The sequence below is a fragment of the Rissa tridactyla genome, chromosome 5 (genome assembly GCF_028500815.1).
Source record: "Rissa tridactyla isolate bRisTri1 chromosome 5, bRisTri1.patW.cur.20221130, whole genome shotgun sequence".
Taxonomy (NCBI): domain Eukaryota; kingdom Metazoa; phylum Chordata; class Aves; order Charadriiformes; family Laridae; genus Rissa; species Rissa tridactyla.
Window position 1 is genome coordinate 54,819,869 of NC_071470.1, and position 19,537 is coordinate 54,839,405.

At 39.8% G+C, this 19,537-nt stretch overlaps 1 protein-coding gene across 4 annotated transcripts in view; it reads right to left on the minus strand.

The window, feature by feature from the left end:
• PPP3CA (protein phosphatase 3 catalytic subunit alpha) overlaps positions 1-19,537 on the minus strand; it is a 201,192-nt gene that overhangs the window by 15,523 nt on the left and 166,132 nt on the right. For 2 of the 4 annotated variants that reach the window (XM_054202110.1, XM_054202108.1), the window contains exons 8-11: positions 19,282-19,376; positions 9,612-9,737; positions 6,849-6,923; positions 1,883-1,909 (exon numbers count right to left, since the gene is read on the minus strand). In XM_054202110.1, coding sequence (XP_054058085.1) covers positions 1,883-1,909; positions 6,849-6,923; positions 9,612-9,737; positions 19,282-19,376 — 323 coding nt within the window. The remainder of the gene's footprint in view (positions 1-1,882; positions 1,910-6,848; positions 6,924-9,611; positions 9,738-19,281; positions 19,377-19,537) is intronic. The other 2 variants (XM_054202112.1, XM_054202109.1) reach the window with 1 other exon arrangement.

Consider the following 19,537-nt stretch of genomic DNA (forward strand, 5'->3'; position numbering starts at 1 on the left):
GAAAGTAAATGGTTCACAACCTTAGAATTGGCTCTGGGTAAAAGGGTTATTTCAGCCTTCCTTCAGTCCCTGGGGAAGTTCTGGAATGAATCCTCCTGGGGGCTATCACAAGTCAAACAAAGCACGAGACTGGGAAAAGCCAGCATCGATTCACCAAGGGCAAATCACGCTTGACAAACCTGATCGCCTTCTATGACAAAGTAACCTGCCCAGTTGGTGAGGGGCAAGCAATGGGCGTTGTCTACCTGGATTCCTCCAAGACACGGTTCCCCATAGCCTTCTCCTAGAGAAACTGATGTGTTACGGGTCTATATAAGCAGTCTGCGCGGTGGGTGGGGAACTGGCTGACAGGCCGCACCCAGAGGGTGGTGGTCAATAGCTCCTTTTCAAACTGGCAACCTGTCACAAGTAGGGACCCCCCAGGATCGATACTGGGCCCAACGCTGTTTAGTATCTTCCTAAGTGATGTGGATGATGGGATCAAGTGTACCTTGATGAAGTTTGCTGATGACACCAAACTTAGTGTGGAAGTGTACGCTTTGGAAGGGAGAGCTACCCTGCAGGAAGACGTGGATAGGCTGTAAGAGTGGGTTAACAAGAGTAACATGAAGTTCAATAAAGACAAGTGTAAGGTCTTGCACACCTGGGAAAACATAATCCAGGAGCGCAGCACAGGCTGGGATATACCTGACTGGGGAGCAGCTCCGTGGAAAGGGACCCGACGGTCCTGGTGGACAACAAGCTTGTGAGTGAACAGTGTGCTGCTGCGGCAAAGAAAGCCAACAGTACGCTGGGTTGCATTGACAAGGGCATCACCAGCAGAGGTAAAGAAGTCATTATCCCACTCTACTTGGCACTTGTCAGGCCACACCTGGAATACTGTGTTCAGTTTTGGTCCCCACTATGCAAAAAAGATGTGGACAGGCTGGAGAGGGTCCAGAAAAGGGCCACAGAGATGATCAAAGGGCTGTGAAGCCTGCCATAAGGATGAAAGGCTGAGAGAACTGTGTTTGCTGAGCCTTGAAAAAGAAGGCTTAGGGGAGACCTCATCACCACGTTCCAGTATTTAAAGGGTGCTACAAAGAAGGTGGAGACTCCCTTTTTACCAGGAGTCACATGTTAAAGATGAGGGGTAACGGGTACAAGTTACTCCTAGGGAGATTCCGATTGGACATAAGAGGAAAATTTTTTACAATGAGAACAATCAGCCAGCAGAATAATCTCCCCAGGGAAGTGGTGGATTCCCCAACATTGGACACTTTTAAGATTCAGCTGGACAGGGTGCTGGGCCATCTTGTCTAGACCACGCTTTTGCCAAGAAAGGCTGGACCAGATCATCCTTGAGGTTCCTTCCAACCTTGTATTCTATGATACTATGAATTTTAGCCTTTGCAAACACTGCCTGATAGCCTCTTAAGTTTTTACTTTCTTTTCAATATCTAAACAAACACTATTTGCATGAAGGAATTTAAAGAAAAACCAAAAAGCCAACAAAACCCAAACTTCACGAACACAGCCAAGTTTAAAATTGGAGGGGAATATTATTTGGGAGGTAGAATAAAAGCTTTGAATCTTACTTCAGTAATTTAACAAGTTCTATTGGATTTTGGATTTGTAGCATCCAAACACAGATCTTGCAAGCTGGATATACAAGACTTACATGAAATGTAATTTAGACCTTCAGATTAATAAGTAGAACAATGAAAAAAAAAGACTATAAACTTGAAAATATTATGAGATTTAGGATTGACCAGATAGAAAACAATATTGAGTAAAAAAAGCTAAACCCAAATCCTCTCACTGATACCCTAATATATTATGTATTATCTAATTACGCATTAGGAAAATGAATGAAACTTAAGCCTTCCAATTTATTGAATACCTTTCTTCTGTGCATAAATGGTATCTTCTTATGAATTCCAAAGGGGGGGGAAAGAAAAAGGTCAGTGATGTTTGTAGAATGAAAATAAAAAATAATACAGAACATTTGACAACATCAATGGAAACGCAATGTTTAAGTAAAGTCTGAAAAACAGAAAAGAAACAAATTAGGCAGGGAACAACCAAGAGGAAAGAAACAGATTGAGAACGATGAGGGGAAAAAAAAGAAAAAAAGCCTTTTCAGCTTAAAGCCTTGTTAGTAGGTTTTGCAGGAAATCAACATGCAGGCAGAAGGTCAGCAGCCAAGCTCAGCCTCGGTGTTACCATCCCTTGAACACGTACTGTCTCCTACATTATTGCAGCTGCTTTCATAAGGCTTAATCACTTCTGAAAAGCAGCCCCCCGTTTTATGTGGGGTGTGCCTGCCTGAAGACACCTCTTTTCTTAGTGGAATCCAGGCAATTCTTCCAGTTTATTTATGTCTGATATCTGAAAGAATAGCTTACTATCATAGACAAGTCTTCTGCTTCCACCAACATCTGTGCTGTCTACCACACACATGCATTGGTTCAAATGGTCCAGTTACCAAATCCAAACACCACCATGGTACAGGGTACTGTATTTTAAAATCAACTACGTTTGAGAGCAAGACAAGTGTGACACTTGGTGCTCAGGCACAACTGCACCATGACATGTGTTTTGGGGACCCTGGTTACCTAGTGCATGCTGCTAGGTTGGTTCAGAGGCAGAGCACATCAACGTGCCGTAGTATGACTCACATGAAAAATGCTTTGGGCATGGAAACAACCATACCTGGCCAAACAAATGAACAAATAAATAAATCAAAAGATGACATCAGAATGCCGCTCCGCCACCAACTCACAGGTTAGGTATACACTGCAGCCCACCCTTGCGGGTTTGGAGGAAGAACAAACACAAACCGGTGGGAAAACCCCTCTATTTCTCTCCTAGTTATTTTTTAACTCATTGAAAAGCTAAGACTCTCTCATCTGCCCAGGTAGTAATCATGAACACCCTTATCAAGGCACTGGTAGGTAACTGAGACCTAACGATGAGGCCTTTGCTTCTGCTCAATCAGTCTCTGTTAGCCGGCGCAGAGCTTGCCCCAGGTGCAGTTCATTGCACTGAGGAGCTGTGACAAATTTCAAATGCCACCGTTCACAGCAGAACCAGGTTTTGATGGGCAGGAGACGTTTGACATGGTAATTCTCTTCAGGCTCAGACTACAGCACTGTATACGAGGGAAGCTGTATTCCAACTGCAGAATAAATGGTGCGCTGTGACAGCAGCTTTCCCATGAGAAGGCTGTGAGCTACAATGCTGAAGGCAATACAAAAATTAATGCAGGTAATTTAGGAGTGTCTTTATGCCAAATCACGATAGCAATGCACACAAAGCAAGCAGTGCATTTGTGTCAAGTTGTCTATTATGTTAGTGCACCCTTTTAATTAGCAGCTTAGTTTTTTCAATCAAATGCATGAGGCCAGAAACGTTGCTAATTGAAATAAAACAGGACTCTGACTATATGCCGGCTGGGTAGAAGTATTCACAGCTCCTGTTGCTAAGCGATATGTTTGATGCACAAACCATACAGCACACGAGCTAACGTTCACCCAAGACGTTTTTTGCTAGATCAGATTGTTTTGCAACCTCCATAGCAAACAGGGAAGAGAAAGTACAGCAAGAGGAAACCATCAGAGATAAGAAAACTTGACTTATCATATCCTCTCATTTTTAAGGCAACTGAAACCAAAAGGCCAAGACAGGCCAGCAGGGAGATATGGGCTAAAGGGCACTACAACTGCTATTTAGGCTTTCTCCCACTAAGCACACACAGGAACTGCCTACAACAAATTGATCAGATCCCCATGATGTATCTCCTCAAGCCAAAAAAAAAGAAAAAAAAAAAAAAAAGGAGGAAAAATAAAGGGACTACATGCTGTTGAGCATCCTGCTCATGGCTAGATGCAACATGCGTGACTCAGAAGAAATAATAATAATAATAAAAAAAATAATAAAAAAAACTAAAAAGGGCTCACAAGAACACCATGCAGTGAGGTCAGGCAATTCTGATTGGGCTTATTTTTGAACGGGGAAGTGAGAGGGAAAGACAGAGGGCAAGAAAGTATAAGAGACGATAACAAATGAATGATCAGTGCAAACCATAGTGATGGATCATTCTCATTACATGTGGGAACCCAGGTCAGGGCATGTTCAAACTGCAAGGAGAGAAAGGAAATCAGCAGCAAGCCCTGAAACTACCAATGATGCAAAAATAGGCGATGATTTGAAAGAATCATTCCATCAAACAAAATTTATCTGCTGTTGCAGATATCAGGCATTTCCTTCTATGGGAAATACTGCAAAAAAAAATGGCAGTGGTTGAACAGGATTGTACTACTGCAGTCCCCCAAGGAAGCCAGACAGAAATTATTGAAGAATAGTGGAAATGTTGAACCACAACAACACTGTCAATATACAGCCCTTACAGAAACAGTTTTAAGCTGATAATCATTCCAGTCTGTTTCATCAAGAACACAAATTAAATACATCTTATAGTTTCTCCCCCAAAAGGCAAGGCTCTAAGGAAAAAAAAAAATAAGAAAAGAGAAGGAACTCAACTATCTCTGAGAGAAAGAGGATTTTCCTTTGTTGTACAGATAATAAATCAGAACCCACCAGGAAATCATTAAAGATATCAGTCTCTATTTAAATTGAAGTCAACCATCAAATTTACTGTTATGCCTGAATCCTTCAGCCTCTTCCATGTGTACATTCCCCAGGAGCCCACCGCTTCCAACGGGCTGGAGGTACAAGCGTGCACTGACAGCAAGCTGCAGCACCAACGTCACAGATCCCATTTTACAGCTCTAAGGGGATTATTCGGGAAAGCAAACATGAACATATGCCAGCTCTGGTTTTAACTACACGTGCTAAAGATGACCACATTTCTGATATCTTCCTTAACATAATGTTTTACACAGAGAAAGCGTTCACACAGGAAAAAAAAATATCTGAAAGCAGATTTAGTCAACGGTATTAACATTACAGTACCAGGAATGGTTTAATTATTCCTCATTTGGAAATTTTAACGCTTTTAGACACCGTTTATGCAGCACACCCGCATGCAAGCCCAGAGGATGGATTTCAGCCTGCCTCCCTGCAATGCTGCAGACTTTGCAGCTGGAGGAATGCCGTGGTAAAACTCCCGGGGAGCCGGGGGTTCACCCTCCTCCCAGAAAGTCCGCAGCAGATGCGGAGACCTCCTGCAGCCAGAGAGGGCTGCCGACCCTTTGGTGCCTCCTCATTTCTGGCTGCTTTTGAAAATGTGCTCCTGAACTGCAACTTCGGCATTGGAACACTGACGCACTAAAATTTTAGGAAAGGACTGCAGGCATTGGCCTTTCTGCGCTCAATGGAAGTTTATAGCACAGCTTTAAAATAAAATAAAGTATTAGGCCAATGCTGAATTAATTTAAAAATCCTTCCCATAAAGCCTTTGCTTTGGCATTGCATTCAGTGGGATTTCAGCCTGCGTTTAAGTGCTTTGTTGAGCCAAGGATTTTAAGCACGTGCTTGTGTTGCTACTGTATTTAATTTGACACAGTTTTTACTCATTGTATGCCTCCGTACTGTTTCACACGCTGCTTTAATTACACAGTAGCTACTTATTTAAATTTCATGAGAAAAAGAATTGGGCACAATATTCAAACAGGTGTTTTCATCTCTCCACTGATTACTGGTTTCAATAAATTCAGTCTTTGTCCCAAGTCCCGCAAGATAATTGTTCATGTCCACACTCTGTGGAGGATACAGAAGAGGGAATTCCATCTGGCTTTTCAGAGTAAAAGCAAAGCACTAAAATCCATACCCTTCTTCTCCATTGCAAAGGAAACATTTGTCAAAACCCATGATCTAGTTTCCTCTTCCAAAGATTAAAAATAAAGATGAGAGAAGTTTAATTATTAATTGCAACTTCATTAAATATTTGTATAACTTGAATGTTCTTCATTCTCCCTGTTCATTCATTCTACCTACAAGTATCTTGAGAATATTTGGTAGTGATAGATTTTTCCAGGTTCTTTTTTAATTTTTTAATATTTCTGTTCTTTTCTTATATATATATATATTTTAACATTGAAAGTATTTGTAGTAAGAATGTTAGGGATGCAGGGGATACTTTTCAGTTTTGCTCCATTGAGAAGGGACGTTCTGGAGAACTACCATTTACTCTTGCACAGCCTAACAGAAAATAATGTCTAATAAAATAAATTGACTTCTAAGAATCTCCAAATTGCAAGATATGAAGTATCATTTACAGTCAAACCAACAGGTACAAGGCAAGATATCATCATACAAACTCCAACCCAAGTGACAACAGAAGTGACCATTCTTCTCTCAGTAGAAATGTCAGGTCAGAACATTCTCTATTTCTGTTTGCATGTTTACTTTTATTGATTATATACTTCTTAAAGCCTTTTAGATACACTAGTGCATTAAAAGAGGCAACTAATGAAATATTTCAAGTACAAGTCTTCCAAAATTGCAGTAGCAGCATTTTGGAAGGAGCTCCTGCAGGAAGTTTATTTCCTTGTAGGAAGATCATTTCAATCTACGGCAATCCCTGGGATCTTATGCATAAAATCAACATCTGATCCCTTCATGACAACACAACCCAGATTTCATGTAGAGAAAAAAAAAATAAAAAAAATATATATATATTTCAACCAAAAGAGTGAGACCAAGGAAAGGGTTAGAACAGGCCAGAAGTTCCATTAATTCTTTCCAAAGCATGCAGTAAGCAAATCCACTGGAGTCTAGCACAACAGTTGCATTCAGCGGCACAGAACTTAAATGGGATCCAGAAAATTACCCCAGGGTTAGTAAATAAACTTTTAAAGTAGTTTCAAGGCAAACTATCTCAACCAAGGGCAGGAGGCTCTTACCATCAAACCCATCTTCCTCTGTCCCCAGTTCATCATCTGAGCAGATGTTCAGCACGTTTACCAGCATCTCTGTCACTAAAATGGAAAACAAATGCAAAATGTTGTTACTAAGCTTCCCTCGTCTGTCAGAGAGCAAACTCTGGCTGTGGCAGCGTTAATGAAAATTCAGTACAGCAATGGCACCCACTTTTTAAACAGCATGGACCTTGTTTTACGCATGTAGTAATATAAGCTTGAAGTGTCTCATGTCGTTAATAAAAAGTACAGGTTTCCAGAAAAATGGTTCTGAATATAGCAAACACCACTACAAGCAGACCTTAAAAAAAAATTAGTGTGTTTACAGTCTCTCTTTTTGTAATTCTCAATGAACTAGGTAACTTTTGTTTTCTCCCCTCCATACATTTTTGCCTTTCACAACTTGGACAGCAGAACTGACCACTCTCCTCTTGCTGCAGTAGGATTTGAGTTGCCTGCTTAGCAAATGGAACAACATTTCGATAGAAAAAGTTACAGCAAGAGGGATCACAGAATATTTATTTATTTATCCAGGTTTTGGACACTGTACTTTCAGTTCAATAAAATTTTAACCCTTGTAAGATGTCTACAAAGGGGCAGCATCTCTTGAAATCCAGGACAAATAGACTAGATGATCGTTGCAGGTCCCTTCCAGATGGAACTACTATAATATTCAGTAGAAACATCATTATCTGTGAATTCAGAATACATTCAGCTCTCTTACTTTGCAACTCGGGCACGGAAGGGTCAGCCTCAGGCTACCCCTAACTTGGTACCAGCTCTTTTTGGAAAGGCAACAGTGAGACACTAACCAGAGAGCACACAGAGTAAGAACAGCCGAAAAAAAAAGAAAAAGAAAACAACAAAAAAAAGAAAATCCAGCAAAAATCACAACCAAGGAAATGGAATTTAGAGGTCAAAAAAGCCAAAGTTGCGAGGTAAAATGTGAAATCATTAGCAGATTGAGAAAAACTCCACTACATCTACATGTAGTAAGCATCATTAAAAGGGTTACCAGGCATGTCTAGCCTTGCACTAGCTATACAGGTTGAAATCATAAATTTTTTTAATCAAGTGGTTATTAAAATCCTGTTCTGTGACAAGTATGATGGCATAGCACATTAGAAGGGTGGGATACAGCCATACTTTTCCTACATTAGTGAAGGATTTAATAGTTTCTTTTGACAGAATTAGTGGAAAGACTTTCCACATTAACAACCACCAGAAACTAACAGCTTCCTACCTTGGTTGGCCTTTAAGGAAAAAATCTATAAAAAAAAAGGAAATAAGTAAAAAGCTGTGCAGAACACCAGCTCTTACATCCATGAGTTTTGTTTTGCAGAGAAAGGGAAAACACTGATGTCACTTGTCGGGTCTCACAGTTCCAAGCAATTGTAAGACATGAAGGAGTTAAAAAAACAAAACAAAACAAAACAAAAAAACCCCAAAACCCCAAAAGTCCAAGAAAAAAAAGATGAAGGAGGAATGTTCACAGTCTCAGAACCTCAAGAAATCTGGCCACGCATCCTGCAGCCTCACCTGAGGAGGTCACCGATGGGAAACCTCTGGAAAAATGACCTTACAGAACATCTTACAGAATCGCAACGTGTATGGGGAACAGGCCCATACTAAAAATGCCCTGGCTGAGTTTATGGCCGAGGAAAATGAAAGCGTTTTATCTGCTTCACAAGAGTCTGCAACACGCGTCAGCATGGATTATGTAATGTCTCCATTAGTGGAAACAGCTGTCTATTCTTTGTTAATCCGTATTTTATTGTCTATCTGCTTTGTTCACAGAGACCTCAGGCGTCTCACCAGCGGCTTTCCTAGTACAAAAGAGTAGCTGAAAATAAAGCCAGTCATGACTGCAGGTAAGAGCCACAGCTGGCTGTATTTCCAGTTGCCTATTAAGAGAGAACTGTTATTCCAAGCAGCTTTTAAGGGTTTATTATAGTTTTCTGGCAGTAATTGCTGTTGCAGTAATATACTATAATGGATGGATCAAAGCAAGCTTCATCTCAGGCCCTGAATAAAATGACTTGGGGTTTAAGCAGTTTGCATTATGTATTCATTTAATATGTTAGACCAAAGTGTTTTCATGCCTTTTGTGCGCTTGCCATTCATAGCATGAAGTTGTCTTCAGGCAACATCAAGAGCATTGTGTTACAATAAAACATCATTTATGTTCTTTAGAGTCTTCTCGCCAGCAATGAGGCACCGTTACGCCCTGGGCAGAGAAGGGGCTGAGGAGCAGGTTTTCCTTCTTCCTGACGTCTCTCTATTCTCTCCAGGAACAGTTAACCAGACTTGGTCTTAGCATCACCAGCTCTGTGTTTGCTGGTGAAAAAGCAACCTGCTTATCAGAAAGGTCAGCTGGGTAAGGATGTAACCATGATGCAGCAAAGTCTGTTTTGATGTCCCTTGAGCCGTAAAGCAACATCCAAGGGAATGCCCAAAAGCTTATAAAGGAATAACTAATATGAATTTTATTCAGTGAATGTACCTCTGGCCTGAAATGTCACAAAATCTGTTTCTACGGCAGAAAGAATGGAAATTATAAAAACATACGAGAAGGGTAATTAACCATTGGTAACTGCTTGCCCCTCTGAGGCCTGTTCCTTCAAATTTGTCCTTGAAAGCAAGTCATCTGTCTTCAAATTATTCTCGCCATTTCAAATAAAAGAGGCCATGTGCACAGTGACTAAGGAACCGTTTTGCAGTTTCTACGAGCAGAGCCAATTTACATACCTTTCTCGCCCACAAACGGCAAGGACCAGGTAAACACATCCATGAAGTTTGGAAGCCAGTAGGGATGAGGGGAGCAGTTGAACTGTCTGATATTCATAACGTTGTTCTCGTATTTCAATACTGCAGCTAGACGGGAGAAAGGAAAGAAACACAAGAGACATCAGCCACACGCGTGTGACTGGCGACCAGACCAGAAAGGCTCACAGCCTGCAGAGCTGCCCGCTAGCTTTCAACCACTTGACCCAGCAGCAGAACTTGACTGCTAGTTATAACAGGATACAGCCCCAAAAAAGTTGCGAGCCACTTCCAGTCTGGAAGCAGTGGCGTCAGCTTTCCCTGGCACTAAGATGGGTTGGTAAACGAATTAATAAACTCTGAGTAGTTGTGAATTGTAGGCTCTGGGATCTGCCACCAACAGGGAAGAAGGCAGACTGTCCACAACCACCCACTTCATACAGTGCTCCTCACAACCACACTTTGGAGATAACAAAGAGAAGCGTTTGTTGCTCAGAGTTTGAGTGCTGCTCTTTCAATGAACATTTTCAACATATTTCATTCATAGTACTGTGCAACAGATGATACTTCCTTCTCACATTTTTCGAACTCCAGGCACACGAGACTGTGCTCCCAATAGTACGACTGACTAATAATAATTGTCTCGCGCCATTTAAAATTCCTAACATTCTTATCAAGACACACAAAGACTACATTTGCTAATGGGCAGAAATATAGATATTTATGCCATTGCAACTTTTTAAAGCACCAAGTCAAGATCAGTGTTAACTTGTGTTAATAGACTTCAGGTTCATAAATGAAAGAGGATCTAATTAACTTTAACCTGTTTTTGCAATATTAATAGAACAAAGTAAATCAAAGTATTGCAAAGCATATCAGTAAGAAACAGCTGTTTATTTCTAGAAGAGACCCAGGCCCAGTGCAGTCAAAAGTCAGATCAAAGCAGGAAAGGCTGAATGTGGCTTGGGTAGAGAAGGCAGAGGGCATAGGAGGGAAAGAAAGGGACAATATCAATTTGGCTAGGGAGGAACGAAGTAATCACATTGAAAATGCGACGGATTAAATAAAATGAATTCTACAATAAGCCTAGATAACTGCCTTTATCAAAACTCACTTTCCAAAGCCTTAAATTTTTCCAACACTATGCTAACACTACATTCTGCACAAAATCTAGACTTTCATACACTTTTAAAAATTTTTATAGCAATAAGTGGTTATTAGGGTGCTGTAGATTACTCAAACCTCAAGCCATTCATTGAGACCGCCGAAGAACACAGAATGGGGATGGGTTCAAGCAGCTGTTTGTATCACAGGCCTATTTGTTGGCTTTAAAAGAATGTATTGAGGGAGAGCTTTCAATAATATGGTTTTCCAATAAAAATCATCCAGTGCTGGTTTTCTGTTGTTCATTTTATGGGCCAACTGCCTCAGCTTAGGAAACAGTAAAACTAAATCTCACCCCTTCCTTCTCTTTTTTTTTTTTTTCTTTTCTGTCTTTTTGCAAAGACACATGTAATGTAAAATCTTAATAATGCAGTTAAGACTCAAGCTAGTAACAGGATCTCTAACTTAATTAGGGTATATTTTAATTTACAGAATCTGTTTCCTGAAATTCAGTAATTTCTAAATTGCACAGACACAGAATACATGCGCTGTTGGATGTGAATAGAGCCATTTACGAAATAGAAGAGCAAGTATTGCTTTGCTCGTGGGGAAAAAGCTAATTTTGAGATGACCACCTAAAACCAAAGGGACTCATAACTATCCCGAACAAAAAGACATAGAATTTTTTAAACAATACAGTTACAGGAGACTGCAGACAGGATCTTTAATCAACACGGGACTAAGACAGTCAACACAAGCTGAAGCTTACATCTACTGTAAAAGGTGCTGGCACTTTACATTTTTATTACCGGAAAAATAATGGTGGGGTTTCAGTTTTTAAAAGACAGCTCAGTCAACTTTACATGAAGTTTGCCAGTGATCTCACACTACTGGCATTTACATATAGCTCTGAATGTAACGCCCGCTCAGATGCTTCCTCTCACGTAGACAGTGCTGACATCACTGCATCCTGCTGGTCATCACCTGATCTTGTAGCAGTTCTAGTTCTGTAGCTGTAGATGAGCTATCATCAAATACTTTTTAAGCTGGAGACAATATACTCCACATCTTGGAAGACATGTATGTAACTTTACGTAAATCAGCTTCAATTTGCCTTTTTAAGCTATGAATTAAGCCATCCTGATGAGATCTACTAACCTGCAAGCTTCAGAATGATCCTCCTCAGCTTCAGTCAAAGGAAAATGAATAAAAGAAGCAAAACATGATAATGCCTTCATAAGTGATGAAACAGCCTGAATCAAAGGTATGTCAGAATATTCATCTTCCATTAACTAAAGTGCGTGTCAATCATAGGAGGAACTATGCACTAGATGGTTCCTTCCTACAAAAACTTAATAGGTTGCTAAATGTCTTCCATTTTGTGGCCAATGACACAGTCCAGAGCGACCTGGGAGTTTGTGAAGCCTCCTCACTGATAGACACAGAAAACTGCTTGCTAACACCTACACGAACTTTTGCCAGGCAGACACCCTCCATTTAAAATAAACCACATGGGACTCCTGCCCATCCTAGCCTGACAGTTGGCAGCCATTCTGCTTCTCAGGAAAACAAAAATGGCTTAATACAGCTATTAGCAAAAATGAGAAAACTAGTGTTGATGCTCTTAATATTTCCATCACTTTTTGGCTGAAATTACATGCAGCAGATCGAAATTCATTCTTCTTCTATTACAGTGACAAAATTGCATAGTAAAAATAAATAGTTTGTGGTTTATAGCAAAAATGAATCAAAACCACACAAAAAGGACCACTTAATGGTTGTGAAGTTTCATTTAGAAGGACTAAAACTTCAGCTTCATCATCTTAGTGAGCTGAGGTAGTTTCCTTTTCCTCTATTTCTTCAATTTATCCATGAAGTCTATTTCTAAATTCTGTGAAAGTTGAATAAATAATTTTTACAAGGAACTTCTAAAACTGGCCTGTAAAAAAGCCTGAACCATAAGCAGAACAGCTGGAAAACATCAAATTGAATATAAATGGCTTTAGTTCCTTGGGGGTTTTTTGTTTTGTGTTTTTTTTTTTTTTTTTTTAAAGGAAGACAATTTCTTTTGAGATTACTATTAAAAAAAAAAATCTTCACACCATCTTATTAATTTATATACCTGAATATCTTACAAAAGCAAGTTCTGATAACAGTATTTAAAATCTATTCTCCTCTGTAAATGACCTGTACAGCTCTCCCCAACAAATGACTTCAAAAGCCACTTGAAGAAAAATAACACTACACAATAAAGCAGAGACAGAAGTCTTCTAAAATAACCCTACTCTTGAAAGATTAAAATAAGGTAGGGTAGTTACCAGTATCACAAATAAGTTTCTGAATTTTTAATTTAAAATTTTTCACTTACACATACAATGTACACAAAATATTTTTATTTGGTAACTAATTAAGATGATATTTAACATTAAACAAACTGTCTCTTGTTGGCAATTGTGCAGTTCTTCTGACTACTAAGCAGCAACAGGAAGAAACTTCACCTGGATCGAGAAGAAAATTCTTCTCAGGTAACAGCAAGAGTTTCTCTGAGCTTTTCTGGCCCCTTGCTTTCTTTCAGTCACAGCTCTTTCCCCCCCCTTCTGTTGGCTCAGAAAAGGTTTGGGGGTTTCACCTGTGCTTCATTTCTTAGTCCACATTAACTTGATGCCTAAGTAGCTACAGGAGACCCCAGCTGCCCTGACACAGCAAGAATCTTTTGAAGATTATACGGCTACAGGCCACATGGTCACTGATGGAGGAGACAGAAGAAAGCGGTATGGGTTCGTTTGGTCATGAAACCCATAACTGAAGAAAACATGACTCTCTCCAACATTTCCAAGTTCAGTTGCTTATTATTGCAGGCTGCACCTCCTATAATTTTCTTTCCAAACGTATACTCAGACAGATGCTAGCAGAACAAGCCACCAGTCACAGTTTTATTGCGTACAATCACCAACCAGAGCAAGAATCTTATTTTATTATTCTTAACAGCCACACACATTTTAACCTAATTGTGGTACTCGCTGTTGTAAATGAGTTTTGTAAAGTGAAGATGTGCAGATATCCCAAATGACATTATACTTCTTTCCAATGCTAGTAAACTGAGATATCGGATGCTAAAATCACATTAGAGTGAAATGAAACACTAATGCAGCAGGCAAGGGGCATTTGTACTGTTTAGCATTAAGCATTTAACATTAGTACCTACGGATGGAAACGGGTGGTGAAAAATGTGCAGGTAAGAAACCTCCTTCCTTTGGCTAGAAATGGAGACAGCTCTTCTGACTTTTTCAGGGCCAAATATAAGAAGCACCCAGTGCCATCCATGACCTCCTGGGGCATCTCCTTGTTCTCCGTCTGTTAAAGATGAGCAGATGAGCCTGGAGCACCCCTGTCTGCTGTGTTGTACCTGTCAGGTCTGACTGGATGTCTCCAATCCTTCTGGCACCTCAAATGGTGCTTTAAAAGACTATATGTTGGGAGCTGAATTAAGGCCTTAAGCAACATGAACAACATTAAACGGTGTGACCAATAGTTCAGAATTACCCAAAGACGTTACATATCCCGCTTCAAGATCTCCTGAATCATTTTTCAGTATAAATTAATTGATAAAATTTCCATCAGAGGAAAAAAAAATAATAAGCATGGTACAAGTATTAGCCTAGAATGAACTACACGGTTTTAGATCAAAAAACTCAAAATAATTCTAGCAAACAAGTTAACTAATTTTCTCGTAATTTTTTCAGAAAACTCATCCTGCATTTAGAAGAGAAATGCAGTGATAAGTCTCTCAAATTCGCCATACCTAAGAAAGAATTCCAATTTCTGATTTGATGCCAAATTAACTTCAGCATTAACTGTGCAACTGGGAACAGTGCCTTCTCCTCCAGCAGAGTTGCTAAGTAACCACAGCGTTTTCTGCCCAAGACAGGTCAGGGATAAGGGTTAGTAAAATGCTTAAGGACTTTAAAACATTATCAAAGGAAAAAATGATTTACTACACAAAGTAATGATGTAAATAATCCACTACAGAAGCGAGGTTAATTGCAATTGGGAAAACCTTCCCTTACAGAATTCTAAAGTTTTTTATTTTACATGTGCAATTGCATCTTCCAAAGGAACAGCGCAATAGCATTCGAGATTTGTCAATAGACTGCAAAAATCACTTCTGGCAAACTTCTCTGCATCGGCAATGAGATGGCCTAGATACCCTGACAGCTCCTCTTTAAAAGCTTTTGTTTCCATGGCAAGGCCTCATTCACAACAGCAGAGATAAAGCATTAAAGAAAACTGATAGGGCAAACAGAAGGTTACACTGCTTTTCTAATGCTATTTTTTCCTCAAAGATCATCCTTGTCTTCCAGGTATATTACTCTGCCTTTTTCCAATAAGAAAATAATTTTCCTGTTAGATCCATTTGGATCAGGTACATTTCTTAATGTGTATCTACAGTATGCCACACGCTGATACTTTATACACGCTTCATTGATATATTACTTATCTGATACGTTAACAAGCATACCGATGTACAGCTGGTTTTGATATTTCTAGTATCCCAAACTCCCCTGCACTTTCTTTATTTCTGTCCTTCATCATCTGCTTTTCCTTTCAGCAACACCACGTGTACATTGCAGCATGTTGGAAGGGACATCGTGTTATTTTTTTTTTCGATAGCTTAGGATTCTCTGGTGGTTCTCTCACCACTACGAAACATAATCTTTTAAAACTGTTCAAAAGATAATAGTCCATCTTTAGACAGCTAGTTAAAATTGTTCACTCAGCCAAAAAAGCATGCACTTACTGAAGTGACAGCCAGACGCTAAAATATGAAGTATTGCCAATGATTTACAAATAAATTGCCTGCCTCTGCAGAACTTCTGTAAAACCTTTTGCGTGCTTTTTTTCTTTTTGTGGCACGAACAGCATTACAGCAAGTCCTAATTATGGCATTAAGAAATATTAAATGCAGGAATGGAAGTTTTGATATGGTACAAGGCCAGCAGATCATACAATGCAGTAATTTTTGGCACCCTCTTACTCTGTTGCTATGGAGAATTTCTCCTGGTGATGGGCACCCTTGAATCCAGGGGTAAACCTGTTCTTACTCACACGACTTTCTCAGAGTTTCTTGATCAGTGCAGCCTTCCTCCGAGGCCACAGGTAACTATCATAATCCAATTAACGTTTATCTTCTTGCATGAGGTATTTTGATCCTCTCCAGAAGAAACAGTCTTAGAAAATCATCAATGCACCAGTATTTCTTGTAACAAGTTTTAATAGTACTTTTAAAGTATCTTTTTCTTTATGCTGTTTTAATAACATAAATGAGAGCACAGGTGTTTGAGAAAGCTATGGAAAACACTGAACAGAAGCTCAGAAGTTGCCAAAAAACATGTATAAATTCCTCCCCTTTGCCAATACTCTCCATTATAATGAATATAGAAGGCATAAATAAAAAGAATGAGGAAGGATAGTCTTGGAAAGAGGAGGGACACTAGGCTCCCCACATCTAGGTAGTTTCTGGATCTCTGAATCACCCCCTGAAAGCGTGTATCTCTGCCTCCGTTAACTACACAGGGAACCTCTGACAGGAGCCTCCTAATTGACAAACCTCACTTTGGCACCCAAAGTTGTGCATGTGTGTGGGCTGGGGCTGCGACAGGACCAGCAGCCACATGATGGACCAATTACTCACACGACCTTCAAGAGACAAATGGCCAGTAACCAAAAGGATACAGAAAACTCCCTTCAGTGCCAGAATCCAGCAGAGCAAAGCCACAAGAGATCCCCGTGGCGGGCCGGTACTGTGAGACAGCCCATGCAGAGGGTCCACAGCAGCATTATTAACAGCAGATATGCTGAACGTGGTCGTGTCTGGGTACCTTATCTTCAGCTACTCCTGCTGAACCTCCTTTTCCTCTGGGAATGTGGCCTCCCTACTGCTCTTTGACTACATATCTGATCCCAGTGGCTGCTCTCCAGCGGGGACTGAATAAGCCCTTGGATAAAGTTGGCAACCAAACCCACTCCTTCCAAAGTGCTTTGAAGAAGTACAAGAAAGTACATCTGCTTTAATGGGTATGAGAATTATCAACTTGGGATAGAAAATAAGCATTCCTAGCCCCTTGCAGCTTTTTTAAATAATGTATTTATCTTAAAACCACTGCATTTAAAGATGACCCATTCGTGCCAGTGGAAGATAAAGCCTCACAGAGGTTTATTTAGGATGACTTTATTAGCTAAGTGACAACGGGAAGCATAGTAAGAATGCACACTGGAAAGGAAGGCACTTAAAGAGTAGGAGAGTGACTCCCTTTCCAAGCACTGACAGTAACAAAACCCCCAAATGTTCTGTAAAAATCAATCAGGTTCTGCACTAGTGCATGGTGAGTCACAGCTAGAGCAAGCATCCTGTAACACCTCTGTACGCAAAAGCCTTCCTTCACCGCCTGAAATCACTCAGGCAGAAGCTCTGTGTCCTTAGTTAGTTCATCTGGTGCAAATCAAGGAGGCCAACAACTAGCCATGTTTTGGACTGATTGAGGATGATGGTGTTCTTTTTTCTTGAAGAAGGAAGCAAGTACTCAAATGCTATCCAGATAAAGATGCATGAGCAACGCAGCATGAAAAACTATGCATGATGTACTTTAAATGCCAAGAGACAGTGCAATCAGTCACATGAAATAATGCGTCAAAACTTCTAATGAGAGAACAGGAGGCAGTTAAACACAACAGAAATTCATTACAAAGCTGCTAAAGGTCAGCCTCTAAATTTACAACAAGTCATACATTAGAGTGCGGCACACTGGTGCCGATCTCGCACCGCCGCCGCTGGTCTGCCTGAGCTCTACCCAGAGCAGATGCCGCCAGCAGCTCACCCAAGCTTCAGCTGTGACCGCAGATAATCAGCACCTCTCAGCAGCTGGTACACAGCTTTCCACCAGAGAAGGCTTCTACCAGTTTTAAGACCTGCCTGCCACAGCGGAGCATCCTGGAAACAAGGGATACGACCCTCTCTTCCGAAATGGAGGTAACGGAGAGGCGTGTGTCTTCACCACCCAAACCTTGTGGTTTCAAATTCAAGAATTTTGAACATTATAAATCACTGCTTTACATTTAACGTTTGCCTTCGCGACAAAAATCTCACATGGTTCACCCATTGCCCTCATGTGCACAGAACTGCCTCCACGTATTAAGAAACAAAAAGGTGACCACTTTCTGTCACCTTCCTTGTACAGACCCGTCACTGACCTGCCTTCTACCCAAAGCAGCCAACCCAGAGAGCACACACACTTTTCCACCAACAGCAACAACGCTGCCAAAAATATTAACACATTCCTTGTTTCATCCTGCACTTTTTAGGTTGCTAACAGAGTCCCTATATTATTTACTTTTACAAAGCCAGCTACTGACAACTCTGCTTGTATGTTTTTTGCAGAATGCTTTTATTAATTTATTCTACAAGTTAACACGCATATTGAGAACACCGAAGTGTATAAACCCCTTTATTTAACAGTAAAGTGCTTCCTTCCCTTGCATACAGTTTATGGCATAACAGCTTTTAGATATAAGTTTTATAATATAAAATGATGCCTGAAGAAGCTTTCTTTTGCAAGTTAAAAAAAAAAAAAATTAAAAATTGCTTTTTCCCTTTGCAGGCAAGCATCCAAATTAAAAATGTCTCTTCTCAAGGAAGACTGATTTCTTTGCAATGGATCTACTTTCAAGAACATCATTGAGAAAAAAATAATTTTGTTTTGCTCACAGAGGAACACAAATAACTTTAGCTTTACTGGGAATAGGAGAAAGTAAACATTACTGCTCATTTCAAGATATAGGAGGGCAGGTTTATTAGAATGCTCTATTTTTAGAAACATGATTATTTTTTTTTTCAGTTCATTAGAGGAGATTTCAGGGAATGCAGCAAACTTAAAGTCAGAGAAGCTGCAAATGCACTTATTCAGTGGAGTCTTTACAGAGTGACCAGCTACTGCTTATTTCTGCAGGAACCTTTCTTTTTGGCTAATGAGATTTCATTTCCTACATAGTAGTTTTCAAGTAATTAAGAAACCCAAAACAAAAAGGAACTCAGACAATATCTATCCCATGCGTTATCCATTGATGATCTGTCGTCAAAGTCTGTTAGCTGGCTAGAGCGTTTTCTTCATTAATTTTATTGCAAAGGGACAAATAACTGACGTAAGGAACACTGGGCTCTGAACATCTCACCTACAAGCACTTCTTCATATACTTCTCTTAGTTAGTAGACCTGTTTTCAGTTTTGCTTCCTGTGTAACATTTACTTAATAACTTGCAGTCAAAATACAGAAATATCCTAAGGCATATTAGAATCTACACTTATGTTAAGAGGCATACATCTGCCTGTAATAAATTTAATTAAATTTGTATTATGTAATAAATGGAATGGGCATGAACTAATAAAAAGAGGAAGAAAAGAACTGATGAATAAAGGAGCGAAAAAGAAAAACAATGTAATGTATTCAAGTAAAGAGAAGTACAGTCTACTGTATATTAACAGTAATTAAATTCTTACCTTTGTTATTGTATACATCTAGATAGTTTGGTGCTGAAAAAATTGTGATTAGTGAAGGGAAGCCTGTTGTTTGGCTTTTCCTGTACATACGATACCTAAAAGGAAAGAGCAGATACTCATTATGGCCCAATGTTGTACGTGTATTTGTCACTGACCAAATATAGTGCAAAAAACCCTAGTAGATTACTGCACTGCCCGTTAACAAATGCCAAGACAGAAAAACATGCATACGTGGTTTTTAAAGCCATGGAAAAAA